At 41.8% G+C, this 26,869-nt stretch overlaps 1 protein-coding gene across 1 annotated transcript in view; it reads right to left on the bottom strand.

The window, feature by feature from the left end:
- The window catches only part of AMMECR1 (AMMECR nuclear protein 1), a 96,928-nt gene that overhangs the window by 6,149 nt on the left and 63,910 nt on the right, over window positions 1-26,869 (bottom strand). The window contains exons 3-4 of the mRNA XM_033138376.1: window positions 15,998-16,112; window positions 1,678-1,768 (exon numbers count right to left, since the gene is read on the bottom strand). Coding sequence (XP_032994267.1) covers window positions 1,678-1,768; window positions 15,998-16,112 — 206 coding nt within the window. The remainder of the gene's footprint in view (window positions 1-1,677; window positions 1,769-15,997; window positions 16,113-26,869) is intronic.

Below are 26,869 nucleotides of genomic sequence, written 5' to 3'. Positions count from 1 at the left end.
CATTTTAATGGTGACTGTGGTACTTGGTGGACTGCATCACTGTGTTTCAGAGAACTTTCCCACCCTCCCACCCCCTGCCCCTGGTTTCATTTGCCTTGTAAATCTAGAGAGCTTGTTATCTTTAGAGACCTTCCCAGCTTCTTAGAAGATACAGGTGTATAAAGATGCAGGATGAACAATTATCCCAAGCATTTCAATGCAGGTTGGTGTTTGTTTCTTTGTGGGTTTTTTTTAAAAATGATCTCTTCCCAGTCCACACAAGGGATTATACCTAACTAAAGGTCTACTCATGAGTCAACCCACTGAAATTAATGGGTTTAAGTTAGCCTCATTCATTAATTTCAATGGGTTGGGTCTGAGTATGACTAATATAGGACACAACCCAATGAGATGCCTTTAAAAACTCAAAACTCATGTAGAGAGATGCAGAAAAAGTGCAACCAATGCAATAAAAGTAATAATGCTGAGAAAACCTTAGGCAAGTATACATTAGTTGCTTTATTTCATATAATGACAAAGTTCACTGAGCTTTCCCAAAGCTATGCTTAAGTTGACAGCTTAGTGCCTTTGCTATAGCATGGCATGGGACAGGGCTGCTGACAGGCTGCCTCAGATGGGAGTCCTAACTAGTGCATGGTTTTCATTATGATAAGAAGAGGGTCAGAGTCGTACACAAGCGCAGTCCTTACAGGCACTTATAGCCCAAAATCAAACCAATTTTTACTCTTAACTATTGCTGCAAACCATATTGGGTTTTTAACCAAAGAGGTGCCAAGGGACAGAGCAACACCCACTCTATGTTGATAGGTGATCCTGGCCAATGGCAGTTTTCAATTTAATACTGGAATTTGAGGCTCTGTGTCACGTAGTCTTTTTGCATCACAATGCCGTTTCTTATATCATTGACTCATGGCCTTATGCCTACTCCCCACAACCTGTGACAGCAACACCCAAGTCTGCATGTAACCCGCTGTGCACTTGATAGGTCGAGGCCACTCAATTCTGGCACTCTGACTTGCATTTTTCCAATAATGTTCACCCACACACCATATTTTTAGAAGCACATTTTAAAAACTGTAATGTGCAAAACATCTCAAAGAAAAATGGAGGCCGGAATCTCCTCCAAACAGCAGCAAGTTGAAGTACATGCAGATGAAGTACCAACGGTGACCGCCAGACAAGAGGAACATTATAGCAATTATTAATAACTGTCTCATCACTTATTTAAAATACTTTCCCCATGTTGCTAATGATAGCCCCATGCACCAAAGAGCAGTTTTTTGTCACAGAGACCCTGTGGACTTTGCTCTACGTTTCCTATTTGGCATGCTACTGATCTTGATACTGTAGCACATTGCTAGCTTGCTGCAATGTATGGAAGGATTCCCAATAAAGGGACTTAGGGTTGTATGCAAGTAAGTTATAGACCCACTGAAATCAACTGATGTTGCTAACTGGTCTATTTGTTTCAGTGGGTCTACTCTGAGTCTGACTTAGTTGGATACAATCCTTTATTTTCTATTGATACACAAGTGACATTTAAAGAAGAGTCATCCCTTACAATTAAAAGTATCGCTCCATCATCTGACATCAGCGCAAGGTCAAATATTGCATTTTAAGTTCCTAGGTATGTTTAAATTCTTCACCAGAGCATATGAGATAAAGTGCAACAATGACCTTGCTCCTTTGCAACCTCCGGTAAGTAGGTGGCGGTGCGTTTTGATCCTTTTTCATTGATGAATTCTATTCTAATACCATGTACACCCACCTGAAAGAAATGGACAGCATTATTAGGACATTTAAAAAAAGAAAAATGAAAACAAAGAGATAGTTAGAAACATAAATCTCAAAGAGTCAATTCTGCATTTTTTTTTAAAAAAAGGTCATCCCAAGTCTTGACCTTGTTTGCTCTTCCAGGGTATTTTTTTTAAAAAGTCACATTTAGCCTCTCTTGAATGAGAAGCTGAGGAGGAAGAAGCATATCCTTCACTTAGGATCCTATGGAATACGAATGACTCCATCAGCATCTCCTACTGAAGCCAATAAAAGGTTGGCAGAAGTTGAGTCCTACTGTCTCCTATGTGAGCACATCTGCTCCCACTCACTTGTCAAAAGTGATGGAGTGTTCTTGCTATACTCAACATAGGATACATCTGCTGAAGTGACTGTCCATGTCCAGGCGAAGCAGCTATTTTATATTACAGCAAAGACTTACCAAAAGCAATAGGACTAACTCCATTTTAACAAATGGCCAACCAGCTTGGTGAAGTTCAACGGATCAAATAGCTTAATAATTAAAGGCTCTGAAAGGTGCCCTCTGAGTCCTTCTCATGGCAAAGCATCTCACTTATTCAAAGTGGCTTGAGAGATATCTAAGTGCTTATGCAATCATAAGCCCCCAAACAGAGAACTATAGAACTGATACAAGCTAAGACTTCAATGGGGTGACACAAGAGACTTGCAATATTTTTTTACAGCTGCTTCAGAGAAGATAAGTGTAAAAGTCGATCACACAGTCTCAAGGAAGTCACACTGAACCCTATTATATAACTATTTGTATTCCCTTTTTTAGAGTAGTCTTCATGTGGAAGTACGGTAATAGTTATGTCAAACTGAGATTACTGATAAATTGGCTGGACGTCAAAAGCCGTATTTTCATAAAAATTACACACAAAAAGAAGTCTTCCCCATGCCTGCTTAGACTTGTGCACTGGAATACTGAGGCTCAAGGAGGCCCACCCAGTTAGCAGAGTCAGATATATTTCAGAATGCAATACAAAACCGATATTATTCTCACTTTCACATTGTCATGGGAGAATGAAGTAGCATTTGTGTTCATAACCCTTGAGAACTCTAACTTATAGTACACTAATATATACTGAACTTCCCAATACAAATTCATTTAAGAATAAGCAAAGACTAGTGCAAATGACTTTATGACAATCCATACATGCAAGCCAGCCATTTTATTGTCTGCACAAACCTAAGACTTCTAAGCTGGGACAGCCAAAGTTAGCGAAACAACCATTTGCAATGGAGATTTGCACTTGGCTCTGAAGTTAACTACAGAGTCTCTGAGAAACTTGCCATGGAGAGGCAAAAGACAGGCAGGCTAACCAACCAGGTTTAACAGGAGAGTCAGGTGTGACTATGCAAAGTAACTAATTCCAAGATTGATGAAGGATTCAATTTAAAACTGATTTATGATCCAGTTTATTAGATACCTAATCAGAACTGCACAGGAGGAGCTAGTCATCAATGGGACCTCCACTGTTTCCCTATTATATATTCACAGCCCCTAGGAAAAAATAATCATACCAACCCATCCAAGGATACAATTGTGCTAAAGACATGCCACTGTGCTTGGATACCTTAGCTTGCCTGGAAAGGTAGAAGAGTCCAAGAGCTGACACTTGGATGGTTGAAGAGGAGTAGAAGAAACCACTTGGGATGCAGATGGATGTTGCAGATCTTCACATACACTCCCTGCCTGACAAACCTACATCCATTTCCTCCCAGGAGGTTACAAATACTATGCTTGTTGAGGCTGATGGGAGCTTGAGTTGAGCAACACCTGGAGGGTCGTAGGTTTCCATTCCCTGACCAAGAACTAAAGTTATGGTTTAGCATTATGTCAAAACATGACCTGTGAGTCCTTTCAGCTTTCTAAGTCTTGTGGGACCAAGACTACTTATTTCTTCCTGTTTACTAAAAGAATAATGAAAGCCTGGGTTCTGGGTGCCTTCTGAGATGGGGAGGGTGGCTACCAGGGGCAGAATTTGTTGGTTGTGGCATCTTAGCTATGGAATCCTCCCTTTCACCTAGTGCCAAATTTGGCATATTTTAGATGCCAGGTTAAATTGTTTGCACTCCCAGAGTTTTTAATGGTTTTTAGATTAGCACCTAGCATTTCCTGAAGGGATCGCTACTGTGCTGTTTAATTGCAGTTGTTAGCAATCATGAGAATTGTTTTAGTGAAAGGATAAGCATGTTTCAAAAGCAACCACCTGATCAGATCGAGGTTACTATGGATTGACTTTATTATATGCCCCAATTATTTGAAACTAGGGTTGGATAACAGTGCTATACCAATGCACAAGATGGAAGGTTGACATAATACAGAGAGGCTGTAATCGAGGATTTTTTTTGGAAATCAGTATATAAACACTAATGCCATGTGAAAAACCAAGATGGAAGGCACAGCTAAAGGTGAGCATGGAATAAATAAGTATCTCCTGCTCACAAATATGGATTACGATTATGAGCCCTTTCTGAAGTAATATTGGTGGCTTCCATGGAAAGATTTTTGAATGATTTATGCAGTGGTGGCATATGCACTGGAGACAGTAGGGTAGAATTTTTTAAAGCATTTTTTAAGGGAATGACATGTGGACTGGCAGCCAGTAAGAAGCTAATCTCTTACTTATGGACCTTTCCTAAACAGAAGGGCAAACTATATGTCTGCAGGGCAATTAGCTAAGCACTACCTACAATAGAAATGGCCCCATGTGAAATGGGAAGATCAGAAGTATCCAGAACCACAGAATGATTGTGACTTGGAAACATGAGGCCTTCCTTTTGGCTTTCTGTAGCACTGAGGCGCAATAGCTTGGCTCTATGTGTGAAACCACCAGATGTTTATACATTTTCCTGTGAAGTTTTCACCACCACTTTCTATCAGACACACATGGAAAATATAGAAATATTTTATCAAACATTGATTGGAACACACACCTGTTGCTCTGGATTCTGTGGAGTACGACCGGGAGAAACCGCTACATTTCAATCACAATTTTCGCATATCATATTCTCGGAGAATGCAGAAGAATTCATCCCCTCTGCTCCCCCCATAGGATAAGAAACAATGGATTTAAGCCACAAAACGCGAGAATAACCGTTTTGAAATATAATAGCATTTCAACTTTGGAATTAGGTGCCTTGGGACACAGTGAAATCTTTTGTCTTGGAAGGCTTTCAAAACAAGACAAAAGATAGGAATTGCACAGGACTGGGAACTGATCGACTAAGTTGACAACTGGGTCCAGAGATGATAACCACCACTTTATTGGTAGCCTAACTAAGAATGGGTTCCAGGTGTCTAGGCAGACCATCTCTGGAAACTGGCAACAGTATAGGAAAGGACAAAATCCCATCTGCTACTGTCAATATATTGAGATGTTGTACCAGTTCTGTGCCCAAACTTTGGTTCAGTTCTTAAAACTTCAGTTGAGCAAGAAGCTTAGACTTTTGAAGTAAGATCTGGGATTATGAGAACGCAGTTTTCTCTCTTTTAGCAAACTGCTAGCAGTTGCAAAATTTATTGCACCTGTGCTATCTGGTACCAGCGTCTCAAGGCCGAAAGTGACCAGTCCATTAATTGGGCAAACATTCTTCAACTGTGCTGTCATGAGTTCATCAAAGAGTTTTGGAAAGTTCCAGCTGAGAAGCAGGTAACTATGCTAGAGGACATGAGACATTTCCTTAACATTACTCATTTGTCCCCTATCTTGGTTCTGAACTTTCTGACTAAGACCTTGAGTCACACCTCTTTGAGGGGACAAAGGGTGTTTGTAATGTGTTTAGGGAAGGTTTTGTTATTTGTGTGCATGTTTCCTAAACCCTTTATTCAGTAACAAGGTTCATTAGGCATGGTTATTTAGGTAAGGCTTTGGTTTGAAAACCAGTGTCTTGGATCACTTTGGTCACATTCTGCTACTATGCATTTGGCAGACTTTGCCTGAGGCTTCAGGAAGCAGAGAGTAGTACTTTTCGCTCTTGCTCCTTGGAATCTTGGGGACATCTGGTATGCAACTTGAGAATCTCCTGCCTCAAACTGGGTGAATCAAAGAAGTGGGGGCAGCTTACTTCCTTTGAGGGTTGGTTTACCCTGGGGCTGAGAGTAACTTCTGCCTTCAACACAGACAGTCACCGACCTGGACTTTGGATCAGGCTTGAACTATGATCTGGGGGCAGGTAGCATATTGGAATCAAGAGGCCAAATTCCCTTGATCCTCAAACCCTTGACAGCTACCTTTCTATATTGGAATTTAAAGAATGCAAAAGCCAATAAAAACAGCATAACAAATAATGCAAATAGCATAAAACAACTGAGTACAATAAAGATTTGAAAGCAGTGGTAGGCTAAAAGCAGTCTAAATGAAGTGTTGTTCTGATAATGTCCCAGACTGTTTCCAAAGCCTGCCAAAAGGTGGGCAGTCAAGGGACTTGTTATAACTCTCTTGGGAGACTATTTCACATCCCGGGTGCCAAAAACAGAAAAAACCCTCTCTTTTGTACCCACACCTGATAGATGAAGTAGAATGGCATTTTAATTTCTAAGATGTCAGGGTCCCAGATCATTTTCTGTATCTGGAAATAAATTAGCAAACATTCAGGCTGGTAAAGGACCTGGCCCTAGACAGTACCCTGGTGACCATATTTTACACCAATTGAAGCTTCTGGACCATCTTCAAGGACAATCCCATGTATAACGAATTACAGTAACCAAAACATGATTTGAGTATCAATGACTGAGCCTAGGTCTAACATTTCCAGGAAAGGCACTGCTGGCCTACCAGATGGTATTGGTAAAAGGCACATCTACGCATTGTGATCCAAGACAAGGCAATAGTTGTTCAAATTGGATGATTTGAGTGATGGCTTTTGTAGAAAGGAATTAACTTCAACCATCTTAAGTGCTATTTGGAACTTTGCTCTACCTTAATGAGGCATTTATCATCTCAGTGACCTACACTCCAAACCTTGTCCTGGCAGATTTAAAAAGACAAGATAGGGACAGGTCAAAAGTAAACATGGTGGGTCTCAACTCTTCCAGAATCTTGACCATGTATCAGATTGTACAAACTGAAAAGTATCCATATGAAACAGAGTAGGCAGAGTCCTAGAGTCATGGAAACTATTCTGCTATAACTATGGCATCTACATAAGGAGTGGATATTGTTAAGATTTTTTTTTTTTTTGCCACCAACACAGTCACAGAATAGGCTCTTACCTGTGTATGGTCGGATTTGGCCCAAGTCTTTCGTCACTTATGCTCTAGTCATCATCCTTCTCATTTCACTGAACCCACTCCTCAGAAAACCAAGGAGATGGTCCAACTCTACAAGACAGGAGAGGACGTATGGTTGCAATTATGTTGACAGCCTATGTTACTTCCAAATTCTAGAGATCAACCAGGGCATTGATTGGGCAGTTAATCATATTAACCAGAAAAATCTACAGGAGACACCAGGAGAGCAATGAGATCCATAATTCTCAGGGAGTGGATCATCCTAAAAGGTTCCCCCACCCCTCTAGAAGTTAGAGGCTGCTTCAAATCTAAACCTCATCAGATAATGAGACATCCAGCACAAATGCAGCTGTAGTAATGACATCTATTCCCTCCCATTGGATCTAATAAATAATTTTGTTGAGTCTAGTAAAGGTGGAATCAAAGACTCAAATGGACTAACCACCACTACAGCAGTAAGAAGAGATCACTGATCTCTTATCACAAGGATTTCAAACACACGATAAATGGATGCAGAAAACGTAACTAGATTTAAAACAAAACAAAAACCTAATTACTTCCAGCATCTACCATCAACGAGCTACATCAAAAGGAAATTTGACAGGCCCAGATAATGAAACTTCATACGAGAAATTAATTCTCAGAAGTCACTCAACGGGGCAAGCCAATTTTGATACTGTTTTTCTTTCTGATGACAGCTTTCGAAGAATTCTATAGGTACACACAACTCTTGAGCTTCCTGCAACAGGAATCCAGTTCACAGCAAATACACTGAAAGAAATACAGTAATCACATCTATTCTTATGATTTTCACTATACGCACAACCATCTTTCTATCCCTCCCTAAAGCCATATCAGGGATAGAAAAATATTTTGAACAAAACCCTGCCTGAAAGTGGCAGCTTTAAACTCCTGTCCCTGTGGGTATTGCAGAGGAGGTTCATAACACAACTGAGAACCTTCAACTTGGTGCCCTCCAGGTGTTTTTGTACTACAACTCCAATAAGCCCCAGCCAACACAGTTGTAGTTTAAAACTTCTGGAGGGCTTCAACAGAGGAACAACTAAATCTAAAGATTTTGTTATTCCCTTCAATTTGCCTATTCTGCAATTTAGACTTTCTGGGTGGGGCTTGGGAATGACACTGTAATCATCAGCATGACTGCAAGAGGACTATAAAAATCTGAAGAATAACAAGAGGAACAAAAGTTACAACATGAAGAAGTTTATTTATTGTTTAGGATTGGAACAAGTGTAATACCAGACACTGTTCACCCAATTCCTGTCTGCTATAATCCCTCCATCACCATTTGCATGAAACTGGTAACTGCCATATGCCTGCATTCTCTATGTATGTGGTGTTTCAGGTGTAGTAAGACTACTGGTTTACTAACTAGGCCATTATTTTGTAGTCTCTTTCCATAACTTCTCTAGCATATGCAGAGAAATTGGGGGAAGAGAGCTATATGCCCTTGTATTGGGCTTTTGAAGGAGATTTAACCTGCACTTTGTTGTGGCTTCCTTCTGCAAAAGCTCAGTTGAGGAGGAGGAAAACTCTCCCCCTTAAATCCCCCCAATTGTCCATGGTGGAAAGGGGAGGTGGTTAACCACCCATAATCTGGGCTTTTGCAGAGAATTTTAACAAAACAACCATTAGAAAGTAGTCCTGCACCCTTTCTCCTTAAGTTTTCCATGGAAAAAAGGAGGGTAGTTTCACTCAAACAAGCAGGACAGCAATGTGGACAGAGCAAAATTTGCTCTCTGTCTTTGGTGAGAATTCTGCCTAGCTCCATCTTGGCCTTTGGCTCTTGTGGCAGAATATTCTGGCTTTTATGGAGAAAGAGAGACAATTTATCCAGTCTTTTTTCTTCCTGCATGCAAGTCTGGCATTATTCTTGGGCACAGCTTTGCTACCCTGATCTCAAAAGGGCTTCCTGGCTCTCTCGGTGCCACAGTTACACAAACTGCAATTTACATCCTGCAGTCTCTCTTCAACAAGAGAATGTTGACAAGATCTGGGAGTCATCAACCCTACAACATACTTTCTTCCCTCCCCCCTCTTCTATTTCTCCTTCCCTCCTACACCTCCACTTTGAAATATGTTTAATCCTCCTGCATTTTTTTTAATAAAAGGAAATAATCTCCCTTCTCCTCTGTTCTTCCTCAAACTACAGTTCTCTGCTCCTAGCTCTAAATTCTGTGTTCTTGGGAGCACATGTGCAATGGTGCTTCACAAAGCATGAGAGAACAAGTACCTGTTGCAAAGGTCTTATAATTTAGAAATCAATCATGAGAGAGACAACAGAACAAGGCTATGTGATTAGTACAATTGCGTAAGCCTAGGCTTAGTTTACAGGGAGTAATGTCAAATACTTCATGGAAGAGGCTGATTTTGAAGAGGGATTTTAAAGTGAAAAAAGAGAAGGAAAGAGGGACATTTTGGAGTTAGTTCCAGACAACAGAAGGGAGGTAGGACTCTTTTGTGAGAGCCAGAGGCCTTCAAGCAGCTAAGGTGGTAGAACTGAATGAGCAAAGGCAGGAATATGGGGCAGCTGTGCCAGAGAGAGCTTTAAAGGCCACAGCAAGAAATTTGTGCTGGATCTAGGAGAAGACAAGAATCCAGTAAAGGTATTTAAGGAGAGACAAAATCAAACCTTGATTTGAATCCAATGAATGTCAGTGCACTGACCAGGATTTGGCCCAGAGTGCACTGATTCTGACTGGATCACTAGATTAACAAATTTAAATTGCTTTAAGCGATCTGAAGGAAAGGCAGAATGAAAATGTAAACTATCACTCCTTCTCTCCTGTTTCATGTCTCCTTTGCTCCTCTCACGTCCCCCCTTAAGGCAGATGCTCGTAGCTCTCATCTATGATTCCTAAAGCTGGCAGCATATGACAGCTGCCACACCCTGCAAACGGCTTCGATTGGCTGGCTAAACCAGGTGAGGGGAGCCAATGGTTCTCAAACCCTTGATGTGTTAGGGACTTCCCATGCACACGAATACAGGCTCCTGCGGATTGAGCAGTTGAGACCAATAGTGGGACCAATGGTCAAGAAGGCAGTTCCTGCACATGCTGTGGAAGGAAGTGAGGGGCAGATGGGGCTTGTCCACCTGGAAAGATAGCCCTTCTGGGAGAAGGAAAACTGGTCCTAAACCTCTGCTGCCCTATGGGAGAAGAAAAAGCTAGGGAGTAAACCCTATACAAATCTGGAGTGGAATCCCTAAGACAGTTGGGTGGCGGCTTGTATGCAACCTTCCAGCAACACCTACAGCCAAACTGGTGCCAAATTTACTGCTCTGCTTTCCTTTGGACCACATCAGTGAGGCTGAGAGCGGGGTCTTGTCATCTAGGCAGCCCAAATACTCTTTATTCTGGGAAGGGTCTAGCTGTGGTTGAGGGATGAAAGTACTAGGAATGTCACTCGAGGAAAGGAAATTTCAAGAACTAGGGTAAGGAGATGAGAACAGTCGTCCTATGTCTGTTGGTGTGATAAAAGTAGGGTCAGACCCGTTATTGGCATACAGTTCAGATGTTAGGAAACTGCTTCGCATGGAGTAGCCCGAATGTTTCCAGGACCAAGATGTAAGGAAGAAGCAATGTTTGGCCCTGCACATCCAAAGATTTAGCACATGTAAAAGGAAGCCATAGGAAACAATCTAATAACAAGCCAGAGCATTGGTCCATCTAGTTCAGTCCTGTCTATAGAGTAGGATCACGTCTTGCATGGAGGTTATGTTCTTTGGGGTAGCATGTAAAGCCAAAATTGCAAATAGTCAAAACAACTCCTTGGAACCAACCCTGTATTAGCAAACTTATCTCCCAGAGCTGGCATGAGATGTTGAGAGCCATCAGAGATCTTGCCTCCAGAGCCCATGAGAGAGTTTTCTGGAGCACAGTAAGCAAGGCAGAGAGCGCAGAAAGAGCTTTTAAGCTTTCTGCCTTCTGTGTGTTTGTGTGACTTCAGTTGGCTGCCTGCCAAGTGCATAAAGTTGAAATTGTTCAAGTTAAATCCACCTAGGTTGAGAGTTGATTATACTGACTGGCAATGGCTCTCCAAAGTTTTAGGCAGGAAATCTTTACCAGACCTACCTCAAGATGCCGGGGATCAATTTTTCGGCTGTCTGCATGCAAAGCATATATTCTGCCAGTGAGCTATGGTCCAGTGGCCAGCTAATCTCTTTACTTCTTCTTCCATGTGTCTGTGTCCCTGAGGCCTCTCAGACTGCTTTGATGAATAGTATGTTCGCATTTGAACCAGCCCTTAGCTACTGGCATTTCTTTTACCCTATGTAATGCATCAGCTTTTTTTTATTAAGACATTGGCAAAGTTTGTGGGGTAGGAAGCCCTTGCTCTGAGAGGCATGCAGTAACAACACGCCCAGTTTCCTGACAGCAGGAGCTGATGAGCAGGGTGAGTCCCACAAAGCCATGCCAGGGAAGAATGAATGGGACAAATGAAAATGCCTGCATTTGTACACTGTGGTCCCAAGTGACTCTTCTGGCAAGCAGCTGGAAAAACATGCAAATTATATTTGAACAACAGGTGGAACGGCAGCAATTTTTTTGGGGGGGGGAATACAACATATGGGAGATAATGACAGCCAGTTCACTCATCCCCCACTGAAGAGGTATATATTTCTCAGGGGGAAATATTAAACTATCCAGTAGCGGGGGGAGATCCTTTGTCTGCCTGCACCAAAGTGCAGGTGCATCCCTGAGTCACATCCTTAGCTTTGCTTGCCATAAAAGCACCACATTCAACCATCTAAGCACCTGAAATTTAGAAGTAGTTTCGCACCTGTCAGCTATTTGTTGTATTAGCTCCCACAATATCATTAACAGCATACCTACAGAAGAAAGGTCTCCTTTCAGGAGGACCTGGAAATGAGCAGTTATGCCAGATGGAAGACCCACATTCTCTCTTAAGGTCATATTCTAGCCATCTTGAAATGACCTTTGGCCATTCACATTGCTTAACTGCATCTTCCTTAAAAGAAACACAGATGATATAAGCTTTCTCACTGTCAGAGGGGAATAATTATTTTAAGGTCCCATTTTTCAATAAAATTCATTCTCTCTCAAAGGATGCTACCATCTTGCTTAAAATGGGGGGAAGGGGAGGAGGAGACACACACCTCAGGTCTGAGAACCAAATGCTGCCCTCCACACTTTCTTGTCCAGCCATTAGGCTACTCCTAAGGTCAGGCCCCCTTTCTCTGGCCACTTCCCTCACTTCCTCTTCACCCTCCTTGAGAGCCTTGTCTGGCTTAAATGTTTCTTGTTTGCCTGCATAGAAAAGTGGGTCCTCTCCTTCCCTTGTTATCAAACATTTGTATGACTGGAATGTAGCCCACTGTACAAAGATAGATGTCACAAACATTGCCCTACTTACTTTGTTTGTGCTGCTGTCCACCACTAGCATGCTGTTTCCAGAAAGTTACCCATGAGACAATACAACCCTCAGACTGAAATGGTTTTTCAACACTGCCTACAATGATATAGGGGACCACAGCCTAAAGGATACTAGGAAATAAAGGGGGGAAGGCACCCCAAGTCCCGCTGAACAATTAGTTTCCAATGTGAAGACCCTTCAAATAAATGCCAAGAGTTTGAAAACACATTAAAAAACCAGTCAGCCACTTCTGCTGTCCCAACTCTCTGACATATAAGTACTAATTGCCAATCTTCCTGGAAATCTGCTCCTTCTTTCTCCCAACTGTTGTAATTTAGAATGAGTACCTAACCAAGCAAAGGTTAAGTACATTATGTGGCACCTCTAAGTGGTAATGAATGAGTGGTTACTTTTGTTGATGCTGAATGGTATCTATAAGAATATAAGAAAAGCCCTGCTGTATTAGACCAAAGGCCCATCTGGTCCAGCATTCTGTTCCCAAAGTGCCCAATCAAATGCCTATTGAAAGCCTGCAAGCAGGGCAAGAGTGCAACAGCAGTATCCCCAACAATTGGCATTTGGAGGCATAATGCCTCAGGTGCTGGGGGAAGAACATTGCCATATCCCTTTATGATTTCTTTTAAATGGTGGAACGATGCAGCATAAGGCAATCCGAATGCTCCTAGCCTTGTGTTTTTCCTTGTGAGGAAAGTATTGTAGTGGGAAACACATGCAGAGTATAATCACCTGGTGGAAGAGGGTGGTTAAAACTTTCCCACAGCTGTTGGTTGCCTCCTGAAAAGGTTATTCAGTGTCATTTTTATCCCACTGGCCTATCCTCCCCATCAGCTAAGCTCAGAGAATGGAAGCAAGTTGGGTGGGTGAAAATGGGGGTTTCAGAGAGAGCTCTTCTAAGGGAGAAGGAATAATTTTCTGAGTACAGATTTGCCAAGGTAATGTGCAGCTCAGCCCTAAGTTCCCTGACTACCTGCCTCCTCCCCAACAAAAGGACTGAAAATAAAACAGTAAGAATTTAGACAGTTTACTTAAGAACGTAAAAAGAGCCCTGTTGGATGAGGCCAGTGGCCCATCTAGTCCAGCATCCTGTTCTCACAGTGGCCAACCAGATTCCCCCGTGGGAAGCCCACAAGTAGGACTTGAGCAGAACAGCACTCTCTCCTTCTGCAAAGTATAGCCATCATGGCTAGCAACCTAATAACCGCTCTCTTGTAGGAACCTCTCTAATTCTCTTTTAAAGCCATCCAAGTTGGTGGCCATCGCTGCCTCTTGTGGACTGCAGATCAAACTGGTCCACTTCACACTAAGCCAAACTATGGCTTAACATGAACAAGCAAATGTGCGGGTCCAAGAGAGAAGAGGCCACTTTGCTCCTCCTCCAGCCCTGCTGTTAGCTAAGCCACAGGTTTGCTCATGGTTTACCTCCCCAAACACGAGTGGCAAGCTACAGAACAAACCTTTGACTGTTTGTGGTGTGTCTGGAGAGAGATAAACCACAAGCCCAGGTTCAGACATAACATTAAGCGAAACAGCAGGACCCCAACATGTTTGCTTGTTCCATTAAGACATATTTTGGCATAGAGCTACATACAAACATGGTCACCTGAAGGTTGTTGGGTTTTTGTGTCTGTGTGCTACACAGTAATCTGTGAAACCCTATGGGACTTTGCTCTGCAGCCCATTGCAACCAGAAGACATTCAGCTACTTGATTATATTATATGGACAGACATTTGGCAATGTACCAGAATGAACAAGAAAGTCCAAACTTGACACTAAGAACTGGTCTTAATTGTGTATCCTTTTGCTTATTTAAATGCTAGCTTCAGAATGCAATAGCTGCTTTGAAGAGACCTGAAACCATACTGTGACTGTATTACGAAACCTCAAGTGCATCTTTAGAGAACTTAATGCTCTTCACAGAGTACTTTACTGTACTTTACTACATTGTTCACAGCTCAATTGCTCTAAAATGTTAGCTATCTTGAACGTCACAAAGGTAGTTTCTAAGCATACCCATATCCAGTTTTCTGCTACTAATTACTGTCATTGAAATTTTGTTCATTTTTATCTGAGTGCAAAAATTAAATGAACTGCAGTTAATAGCAACAAGTTATTCACACGGAGCAGCCAACTGGCAGTCTGCGAAGTTGCATGCAAAGGATTATTATAGTTATTATTATTATCTGAAACCATGATACAACCAAGAACTCCATTTCTATTTTTGCAGCTTATAAAACAGCCAGTAGAATTTCTAGAGGGGAGAGGAACCTTTTCTCATTGTAGATACATCCACAAAGATCAGGCTGTGCCCGAATATTGACATTCAAGGGTGGTTTTGTTTTTTTGGTTTTGTTTTTTTTCAAAAAAAAACAAGAACAAAAAGGGGTATAAAGGCCCAGGCAATCAGAAGCCCTTTCCATCTGTGAAGTGCATTCTCCTCCTCTTCCGCGTTGTATAAGTGACTCTGTCTAAGGCTAACCCTAAAGGTAATTTACAGCCTTATCAGTGAAAGCAACCATGGCAGATATTACACATTTTAAACCTGCATGACAGAGGGGAAAAAGAAACATTAATGGTCACTTAATCAGGAACACTCAAAACCCTACATTAGAACTCATCTGAGGCATATTAAAGCAAAATGCTGTAATTTTACGTAGCACTCTGCAATTACCACGGGGAGCCCATTATTGTTGCAAGTGATTTTCAGAAACCTATCTAGGCACCCTATATAAATCGGCTGTTGCAATGAGGAGATGCAAAAAATGCTGAAAATACTCTTGTCCTGCAAGCTTTCATGTTCTCCAAAGAACGACATGCGGTTTTTAAATGGCAAATGCTCACTTAGGTGCTGCCACGTCCATAACATTTATGGAATAAAAGAGATAAAAGCACATTTATGTGGTTCTTCCTGTGTGGCCTGCACCGTGTTTGTCCAAGGACGCTCTCAGTTCAGTTACTCAAAACTTCTTCCTTAGGCCTAGTTCTCACTGTGCCTGGGCAGGAGTACTTCACATGGCAGGAATGATTCCTACTCACACAAAACAATCATGTTGGGAAGGATACTTTAAAACCCTCTGCCCTGATAACTATTTATTTTAAGTGTGAGTTATTTTCTTATAAGGAGAAGCATCCCATCAAATGGGCCTCACCTGCAATCTACAGTCCAGACAAATATATACTGTCTCAGTGAGAAACGGGCCTCCGAGATAGTACTGTGACTAAATATGATCTGGGCAAACGTTGGCCAAAGGAAAAAAATGAAATTCTGTGTGCTTGTAGTTAAATGCAATGTTGAAAGTTTATTTGCCAGGCTACACACTGTTCCAGAAGAGCACCATATGTTTACTTTGATTAAGTAGAGGTCTATATCCATCTCCTCTGTGCATGTTTACCCTAGTGCAGTGCAAAACAAACTCTAATGAAGGACGACAGTACTAAGCGACTATGCTAAAGTATTCTAGCCATATTTTGTTTTAACAAAGACAGAGAAATTGTGCTCAACAAAGCAGCAACTCTTTTCACAGAGAGAAAAGAAGATTGAGAATCCTTACCTCCCAGTCCAAGTAATCACAGACATCTTCAAAATTAGTAAGTAGAGACACTGAGCAGAAAAGCCGTGGCAGCTCATCCCTCGTCATTGGGGGAAATCGGCTATCTTTAAGGGCACTGCAAAACAAAAAAGAAAAAAGGTGTGTGTGTGTGTGTGTGTGTGTGATTTTGATGCACCTTATTGTAAACAAATGCACTGAAACGGCACAGATGAACATATTTTAGCCTTAATAATAAATTCTTAGCAGTAAATGGAAAGCTTCTGAACACTAAAACTATTCTTTCCATCATATGTTTAGTTATTTGTCACAATTATCACCTTTCCTTCAAGGAATTCATGGTGGGTGGATAAATGTTCTCTCCCTCCTTGCCGGCTGCATCTTCAGAAGAACCCTGCAAGTTATATTAGGCCAAGTGAAACTAGCCAAGTTCACACATAACCTTCAAGCAAGAACGGGGAACTTGCGGCCCTCCAGATGTTGCTGGACTAAAAGGCCCAATACCCCTGGATGTCAGCTGGGTGGGACTGATGGGGGATAGAGTCCAACAACATCTGAAGGGCCACAGGCCCCCAGCCCTACACTAAACCATTGTTTAGTGCTATGTGCACAAGCTGGACTAAGCCTAAGCAAAGTATTAGGCTGACAAGCTCTCCCTTCTCTTCCTCTCACAGAAGGAATTCTGCAGAGTTTAGTTTTACTTTACACAAATCCTGGTTTGTGGTTATGAACAGAGAAACAACCTCTGATTAATTTCCAGACAAACCAACTTCAAACCATGGGTTATGAAACTGATTTGTTTAACTAACCCAGGGGGTCCCAAACTAAGGCCCGGGGGCCGGATGCGGCGCAATCGCCTTCTAAATCCGGCCTGCGGACGGTCCGGGAATCAGCGTGTTTTTACATGAATAGAATGTGTCCTTTTATTTAAAATTAATCTCTGGGTTATTTGTGGGGCATAGGAATTTGTTCATTTTTCTCCCCCAAAATATAGTCCAGCCCCCACAAGGTCTGAGGGACAGTGGACCAGCCCCCTGCTGAAAAAGTTTGCTGACCCCTGAACTAACCAGACTATGCTGTAATCTGCAATCTCAGGTTGTAGCTTGTTCATGTAGCACTAAACCACAGTGCTATGCTATTTGCTATGTTACGTGCAAACCAGGCCACTGACCAACCCAAGGCCACCCAGTGAGTTCCATGGCCAATTCCAGGACCCAGTCAAGCTTAAGCAAGAGTGAAGCAACCCACGGATCAAGCAATTCATCCCCTGCAAGTGTACAAGACAAGACCATACTCCAAATGGGAGAAAAACATTATGGAAACAGCTTTCAGTGCTAACCAAAGTCCAGAACTGACAAAGCTTTTAGACATAAATGATTAATATTTTAAGGATAAAAATGTCACATATATGTTACAAGTTTGATATCAGAATTGCAGTATGCAGAGAACAAATGGCATGTATCGCAGCTCTGGAGCACAAGGCATTTTGAGGAACAGAGAAATGGTTAGTCAGTGAGAAGGTTGTGAACTTGAGATAATCCACAACTGCTCCATATTCCTACTAGAGAGTACAAAGTATGACACATCACAGATTTAAACTGGAGAGAAATCGTTAATGACAATACATTTCAAACAATATTTGAAAGAACATCGGAGTACAATATTTGGAAGAGGCAAGTGCACAAACCTGAAGAACAAAGAAAATCTGTATGTGTGCTCACTTATACCTAGGGGTAGAAGTTTGCTCCAAATATTTCTTTGAAAATTGTGATTTTGATTACAATATCTAGCTTCTGAACATAAAAAATCTGTCATAATGTGCAATATCCATACTGTATTTGATACCCAGTTATACTGCACTTCAACATTTGATGTTATTGATTTATTACATTTATTTCCTAAAGACACCCATAGAGTGTTACATGACATCATATCCCACAAAGTCGCTGACCACATAAGCACTAGGCCTGGGCTATATATCAATATATTGCCCAGGAGCAGTATGAGGAGCAGAACGTGATGTCGGCTTCATTTAGCAGTTTGTCGCTGGTGAAACCACCACCGCTCCTGAGTTCATCTGCCAGTGATTTCCTCCAGTGAGCGTTGCTAGCAGAGGGACCCAGGAGCGGTGGAAGTTTCCCCAGCGATATATCGCTGAGTGAAACCCCAATCCCACTCAGCCGATACAGCTTGTTCCTCCCTCTGCATCTTTAAACTGCTCCACTGAGGAGTGTGCGATTGCCGCTCCCCTCAGCTGAGCAGTTAAAGGACCCCCCAGCCCGACGCTGGCTCCCACGCAAGCAGGGCGAGCACCGGGGATGGGGAATCCACCCCATCCCCAGCAGAGCCGCACAAAGGATCCCCCGTGCTCTCCCAGGTCGTCTGCAAGTGGAGGGAGCACTGGGGACGGCTTTGCCAGGGAAGGGGAGCCCGTCCTGCACCCCAGCTAAGCCACACAAACAAGCTGCGTTGTCCCAGCCTGCTAGGTGCTGAGGTGAAACTGCCTCAGCTCCCAAAGTGAGAGCTGTGGCAATTTCACTCAGTACCTTGCAGGCTGAGGCCAATGCAGCTTGTTTTTTCATCACCACGGTATATTCCCAGACCGCGATGTTTGGCTGGTGATATATTGTGATGTTGAAAAGCTGATATCGCTCAGCCCTAATAAGCACTACTTGTCTTCAGACTATACATATTCAACAGTATGTCTGCTTAGTACATGACAGCATTTTGCATTAGAGCACCAAACACAAAATGAATGATAGGCATCAGCTAAGTCTAAAGCACTCAAATTTGTTAGCATGGATCTTAATGCAAATAGTTCTCCAATTCATTTACAAATAGTGACCTTTAAAGTTTTTTGATAAACAGCAGCACATATCCTTCCATTTAAGTTTTTTTTAAAATAAAAAACTCAAAGGTTATTTGCATACAAGGAAGTGTTTGTAAGGTGTTTTAATGTGTAATTGCTCATGTGTATGCATTACACAAATGGAGGAAAATTACACAAACAAAAAGAACTGAAAGTTGCAGCAGGACTAAACACATAAGCCATTTGTTAAATCAAAGGAATTTCCTGTACAAACTGTGAGCAAAGTACAGTGTGGGTGGAAACGGATTGTGTGTGTGTGTCTGTCCCAACATAGAAGGAAGTCCCATTTATTTTAATGGGAGTTATATTCAAACAATTTAAGTTTAGTATTGCAGCCTCCATCTCAACAGATTTTCCCAGATTCCTTCAGGACAGCTGCAGAGTTAGCAAGCAACAGAAATCTCATCTTGCATTAACTGGTTCTCCACCACCACTTTACAAAACTGTGATCAGCCATGTACAAATAGGATTCTAGCTCTTTTTTTTTACCTGTTGCCTCAGTGGCTTCTAGCTGCACTGGAGTACAAAAGCACTCTGATTACGCTGAAGCTGTGCTAATCAGCTGGATGCAAACCAGCCACAGGGCTCCCTACAGGGCAATCCTCCCTGGGTGTGAGCCACATTATAAACTCCACAGCATTGTTAACAGCTGTGACCAAAAAACGAAACAAAGCAAGGCCCCCAAAGCACTGAAAAGCCTGTGAAGCAACCACAGATCCATCCGGACTAAGCAAAATGCAGTTTGGTGGAGTTTTTTTTCCACATGTCTCTGGAGTAGAAACTAAATTACATGTTTGCTTTAGATAATTATCCATCAGCAAAAGAGCTGAAAGGACAGTGAGTTTCTTGGGACAATTCAGAGGTGTACATTTTGCTGCAGGAACATTTGTTCTGTTTGAACTGAGTGGTCAGCCATTACTACAGGAAGACAAAACAATGTTATTGGACAACACATGCTGAGGCACAGGCAGAGAAAGATGAAGAAATTTCTTTTCTGAATTTAAATGACAGAGATTTAAATGAAACTATCCCAGGAAGAACATGACAGCAAGGGAAGACTAACTTGGAACCATCCATCAGGCAGAGAAGCAGCAGCTGCAAGTAGCTTGCGCCTCTTTCTACCCCGTTTCCCCCAAGATGAAGAACTCTCTCCTCCTCTTGCCAATTGCAGTTGCCTGGGGATTGTGAAAGTTGAGGGAAAGCACACTCTGGCTTCTGCTGCCAGTCAGAGGAACAAGGGCTGCTGGGCCAACTGTATCACCTTTTATTCAAGTAAGACCACCAGCAAGAAAAGGTCAGCCTGGTGCCAACTGAAATTTCTGTTCACAAGGTTGCTTCCTAGCAACCTAGTTATTGAGCATTCATCTAGATTTGCTTGCACAGAGGTTATATGACTTGCCAACTGATTGTTTCCCCACACTTTCTACTGCATTTTCCTGTCACTTGCCTTAACACAAAAAGTCCTAAATTTGCCAGGTTGCAGTCGATTCCCTCCTGCAAAATAATGACAATCTGAAGGGGACCTGGGTCATCTTCATCATCATCATCATCAGAGTTTGGATTTGATATCCTGCTTTATCACTACCCTAGGGAGTCTCAAAGCGGTTAACATTCTCCTTTTCCTTCCTCCCCCACAACAAACACTCTGTGAGATGAGTGGGGCTGAGAGACTTCAAAGAAGTGTGACTAGCCCAAGGTCACCCAGCAGCTGCATGTGGAGGAGCGGAGACGCGAACCTGGTTCACCAGATTATGAGTCCACCGCTCTTAACCACTACACCACACTGGCTCCCTCTTTGTTTTGGGATTCATCTTCCCTTGTGTGGCCATATCTCCACTTCCCAGCGTCCAGTGTGAGAAGGAAGGGAGGAAGGAGGCAGAATAATCACTCACCCTTACAACTTTAAATCAAAATGTCATCAAAGCAACAATTGTGCTTTCTGACATTTCCAAGTACTGTAGTACTTTTAGGATGAAATCCTGAAAACACACTAAGACCAACTGAACACAGTGAGAACTCCTTCTAATCTAAGTAAATCCAGTTAAGATTGAGCTATTAACTTATAATATTAATATAAATAAATAGAATCACAGAAATGTAAAGTTGAAAGGGACTCTGAGGGTTATCTAGTCCAACCCCCCCACAATACAGTAATAGCTTTATATTTATTTGGATTTGCAACGTGGTTGTGTGTTAACTACAAACTGTAATACTTTGCCTGGTCAAAGATTAAGCTAACATACCTGTTCCTTTCTAATTTTAAGATTTACCCTTAGCAGTGAAAATGCCAAAATGGTTTTAAAAACTTTTTAGTTTCTGAGGGCTTCCAAACAATGACAGAAATCCAAATTGATAGCTTTTGAGATTTGATATTTAAGATAGTCTGCAAAATGCATAAGTAGTCACCTCGGTCCACAACCCACAGGACAGCACCTATTTTAGGATTAATAGGTGGCCAACCAGGTGGTTGTGGGAAGCCCACAAGCAGGACCTGGATGCGACAGCAGCACTCTCCCCATTTGTGATTCCTAGTTACAGGGATGAAGTTAAAGCAATGACTACATTCAGACACAATACTGAACTATGGGTTGTTGTTGTTGTTGTTTAATCGTGTCTGACTCTTTGTGACTCCATGGACCAGAGCACGCCAGGCACTCCTGTCTTCCACTGCCTCCCGCAGTTTGGTCAGACTCATGTTGGTAGCTTCGAAAACACTATCCAACCATCTCATCCTCTGTCGTCCCCTTCTCCTTGTGCCCTCCATCTTTCCCAACATCAGGGTCTTTTCCAGGGAGTCTTCTCTTCTCATGAGGTGGCCAAAATATTGGAGCCTCAGCTTCAGGATCTGCCCTTCCAGCGAACAGAACTATGGCTTAGCATTACATAAGCAGGACTGGATGAGCCATAGGCTCACACGCTCCCTTCTCTTCTGTTCTTGCTAACTGCAGTTCAACTTCAGACTGTGGTTTATGAAGATGGCTTGTTTCAATAAACTATGGTTAAGACTGACTGCTGCTTAAGGTCTCACTTTTTGAAATCATGACATTTCATAGATATGTGCTACTATGATCCACCTACAACTTTAATTATGATTTCAGAGCAGACCCGTTGTTACTCTCCCCATTTGTAATTCCTAGTTAGAGGGATGAAGTTAAAGCAATAACAACTACATTCAGACACAATACTGAACTGGGGATAATGTGCTTTTGGTGGCAATGATTTCAGATTAAGAGCACTAAGCATAATAGTACACTTTGGGGGACTGCATAAATAACAGCATGACCTCAGTCATGAAAATGATATGCAAATGTTGTTTCATGCCACCAATATACATCAGTGACATACTGTTCTCAGTTCAGGACATACCTCCAACCCAGCACTGCATACCAAACCAGTTCCCCATCACAATTTTGGGATCTTGCCAAAGGCGAACAAAAAGTTTTGAGACAGCAGCTGCCTCTCATTTCAGGGCTTGGAGGCATGTGGCTGCCTGAGTAAGGCTTTAAGAAACATAAAGGTCAATGAAAATTAGAAGGCTACCACACAAAACAAATGGCCAATACAGTGGTACACAACCCAGTGATACTAGCATCCACTGTATAGATTTGAGAAGTGTACTCCTACTTAGTACTACTTTCCAGTGCAAAGCCAGTAGTGGAGCACTTGCCCAAAACCATTGGGGAGGAGTACAAATGCCATGGCTTTGCTGCCTGGAGCAGAAGGCAGGAAGAGGCATGACACCACTAGCAACTGAGTGGAAGCTGGCATGAGTGAAGCATTTTTTAAAGTGCCCACAAAGATGTATCCTTCCAGTAGCACCTTAGAGACCAACTAAGTTTGTTATTGGTATGAGCTTTCGTGTGCATGTACACTTCTTCACACGAAAGCTCATACCAAGAACAAACGTAGTTGGTCTCTAAGGTGCTACTGGAAGGAATTTTTTTTATTTTTTATTTTGTTTTGACTATGGCAGACCAACACGGCTACCTACCTGTAACACAAAGATGTATGCCGGCAATAACATATGGAAAGTTTCACACCCAAGTGAGGGGGAGTGACAGCTTCTGCTCTCTTTGCTAACAGAAGACATTTCAGCAAAACATGATTGTAGTGAATCACTGCCGTCATCACTGCCATCACCACCACAACCATCTCTATTTCTAATGTTCAGACTGTTAAGTGCCGCTCATGTAGCAAAAGAGACCAGCACACCACCCATGTGCAAGAGGGGCAGAAGTTTTAGCAGCCTCGGGGGAACATCATGCTTTGGAGAAGTTCAAAAGATCTTTGGTTGTTGTTGTTTTAAAAAAACACGCTAAGAGGAAGGAACACCACAAAACAGGGGGAAGAGAATGAAATTGAGTGAATTGTTTGGAATCCTGATCAGGAAAACTCCACATTTTGTTGCAAGTCCCAATTATTTATTTATAAATTATTTATAAAAATTTAATTGAGCACCAGCAACAGCATGAGAGAGGCATTTGTCAGGAATTCAAAATGTGTTCTGAACATTATAGAACAAAGGCAAAGGATGCTAAATGTTCATCACCTAATTTTAGATGTGTGATAAATATCTAAAAAAACCAAACACCAAAACACCCTCAAGATGGCATACCAGAAAAGAGATGCATGCAATGCTTGGCAATACAGTGGCTTTTAAAAAATAACTTGTCTGGGGAAGCAAACTGGGGGTGGGATTGAGTGGGTTGGAATATACCAGAGAAAACTCTGATTGTGGACTTGGAAAGGTAATTCTAAAGACTATCATGGACAGTAGATGGAAAATTGAAAATAATAGTTGATGTCTTTTAACAATTTAGTGATACGTAGGTCCTGTTTATCGAACACAATGTGTTTCCTGGAAATCATTTGTTAGGAGAGAGTATTTGCATAATGAGTCAATGATTTCCATTATTTCCTATAGAAATATTTATAATGCAGGATTTGTCCACATGCTTTCTCCCACTCTCTTCATGGTTTCTTCCTGAAATGACTGCAGTCAATCAACAAAGGAAAGACAAAGACAAACAAACAAAAACAAACCCAACCCTAACAGATCTGTCTGAACTCTCCTGCTCTCTGATGTATCCAATCTTGCTCCCCGAAGGAGCATTTTCTGCCTGAAAATGGCTGCTGCCAACGAGCAAAGCGGAAACAAACAAGGAAGTAAGGAAGTCGACTGTTTGAATAAGTGAATCTGCAGAACATATAGCAAGGTTTGTGCATAATTCTTTAAATGTGGATAAGTGAATTTTCAGATAATGAGCAGGCAGATAGGGGGACCTGCATGTAGATACATAAGTAGGGCTGATACTTGTGGAGAGCTTTATTTTCTCCCAACCTTACTGATGATATAGATTCACACTGCACAAAGGGGTGCCTCTCCTTGTGCAAATATAAAACTGGTTTACTGAATTCAGACTGAAAACCAGCTGCCTTCACCTGGGTAACACAGCTTCCACGAAGTAGTCTAGTTAAGTAGGCTACTGAATGAGGGCAAGACTTTTAAGTAGAGCAGTAGTGTCTGATTGATTAATCAGGTGTATTAAAACAATTAAATAATTTTGATTGGCAAAAAGACACTCCTGATTTAATAAGGATTCTGTTGTTGCTTTTTTAAAACACACACACACACACAAGTATTTATAGAAAATGTAGAGAGAAAAAGCCCTCCTTCGCCAATGGAGAAGAGGGAATGCTTATTCTGAAAGTGAATGCATACTGCTACATGTGTGTGCATCAGCTGAAAAAACAAAGTTTGTTTGTTTTCCTTAGAACTATCATTTTTCCAATGCAACTTTAATCCATTTAATTACCCAAAGTTAAAACTCAATATGGTCAGTCAACTAGGATTTTTTCAGTTTGACAGCAGACCAAAAGTATTTACAGAGTGGTGGCAAAGCTCTAGAAAGAGAGCTTTCCCCACTTTATTTTTAACAGCCAGAGGGCAAGTCCAACATTACATTTCAGCAAACTGATTGCAATGAGTCAGTGACACAGCCAAGAATAGAACTCACGAGTCAGGGCTTCCCTGCCTGCTTTTTTTACTTGCTTCCCCACACCCATTCCCTTTTTATAACACAAGCTATGCAAAATATTGCCATGCCCCAAGAGTTCAATAGCAAGCAGCTTAAATCCAGTTTCAGAGGGAACCATTAAAGTAAAACTAGTCCCACTCTTAGAGTGAGGAAAAGTCAACTGATGTTTATTATGGCTGTGAATTGGTGGAGAATCAGGATTAAGAGAATGAACAGTGAATCAGAAATCCTTTAGTGTGATTCCTACTTCAGCCACAAATTAATTAATTGGCCTTAGATTCTATCTTGGCATCAGTCCCCCACACTCATGGAAATAATAATACTTACCTATAATACAGGGCTCCTGTATGGATTACAAGATAACATATGTGAGGAACAAAGAAGACATCTTGCCAAATGAGCTAGAAATCCCCAAAGTGGCAGACTCCACAACAGTGGGAGTGAAACCGGGTCCCATGAGAGATTCAGTACTAGAGGCACACTATTGTTCCCCTGACCAAAATGGCCAGAGCAATGTTGAGATGGAAAATGAAATCAAGGAGGCATTCAAAAGAGAAAATGCTGTAGTGGTGGGTTATTTCAAGTACCCTTAGATAGAATGGGTACATTACTGTTCCAGTTAGGACAAAGTTAAGATTTCTAGATACCCTAAATGACCGTACCCTAAAACACTTGTCATGGAGCCAACCAAAAATGAGGCAACATTTGACTTGATCTTAAGTGCTGTCCAGGACCTGGTTCAAGATGCAAGTGTTGCTGAATAAACTGGGATCAAATTCAATATACAGTCGTACCTTGGAAGTCAAACAGAATCTTTTTCGGAAGTCCATGTTCGAAAACCAAAGCGCATCAGAAATTCAGCTTCCAAAAATAGTTCACAAACCTGAACAGTCACTTCTGGGTTTGCGGCGTTCGGAAGCCAAAACATTCAAGAACTAGGCTCTTCAAAAACCAAGGCACAACTGTATATGCAAGTGGCCAATAGCCAAGTAAATCAAACACAGTTATATTTGGCTTCAAAAGAGACTTTGGTATCGGTATTGGTAAGAAAGAAGCTGAAAGGCCAATTCAAGAAAATAGTCTCACCAGAATGCTTGGGGTTGTTCAAAAGCATACTATTAAAAGCTCACCTAGGTGGTCTACTGCTCATCAAGAAAACTACCACCAGGGTGAAAATGAGGCCAGATGGTCAAATAGCAGAGACAAAGAAGCAATTAGAGGGAAGAAGGCATCCTTCAGAAAATGGAAGTCTTATCTTAGAGGACAAACCAAACCCTTCTTGCCGATGGGTTAGGGGTTTTTTTATATGCAAGGAACTCATCCACCCAACACGTGACAGCATTTGAATGTGCAAATCCTCCACTTACAATTAAAGTGATACAATCCATAGCTTTACAGTTTTAGTTTTGTTGAATTTATAAATGTCCCAGAGAAGCTAAGCTAAGGGGATTCATAATGTCTAGGCCAGTGTTTTTCAACCTTTTTTGGGCAAGGGCACACTTGCTTTATGAAAAAAATCACGAGGCACACCACCATTAGAAAATGTTAAAAAAAATTAACTCTGTGCCTATATTGACTATATATAAAGTAATTCTCTTGAATAGGAATCAAATAAACACAATTTTCCCACGGCACACCAGGCAACATCTCGCGGCACACTAGTGTGCCGCGGAACAGTGGTTGAAAAACACTGGTCTAGGCACAGCCTCACTCTTTGTGGATGGCCTGGCAAAAAAAAAGAAATCCCCCACACAGCTGCTGATACCACTAAATATTTCCCAGAAAAATTCTGCACTGAATATTTACCAGCGCATCCCATGTCCTCCATCATGGGGGTGGTGCTGGCACTGCAAATAGGACAGCCAACTGGAAGCAAACAAAACTTGAGATGGGTCATGGTTTACCCAGATCTTTGACTCAGGGCAAAGGAATGTGTGGTGTGGTGGGGCTTTCCCTGAAATCTGTCCC

The sequence above is a fragment of the Lacerta agilis genome, chromosome Z, assembly GCF_009819535.1.
Source record: "Lacerta agilis isolate rLacAgi1 chromosome Z, rLacAgi1.pri, whole genome shotgun sequence".
In the NCBI taxonomy this organism is placed as follows: domain Eukaryota; kingdom Metazoa; phylum Chordata; class Lepidosauria; order Squamata; family Lacertidae; genus Lacerta; species Lacerta agilis.
Note: the sequence above shows the minus strand (reverse complement) of the source record. Positions and strands in the feature narration are given on the sequence as shown.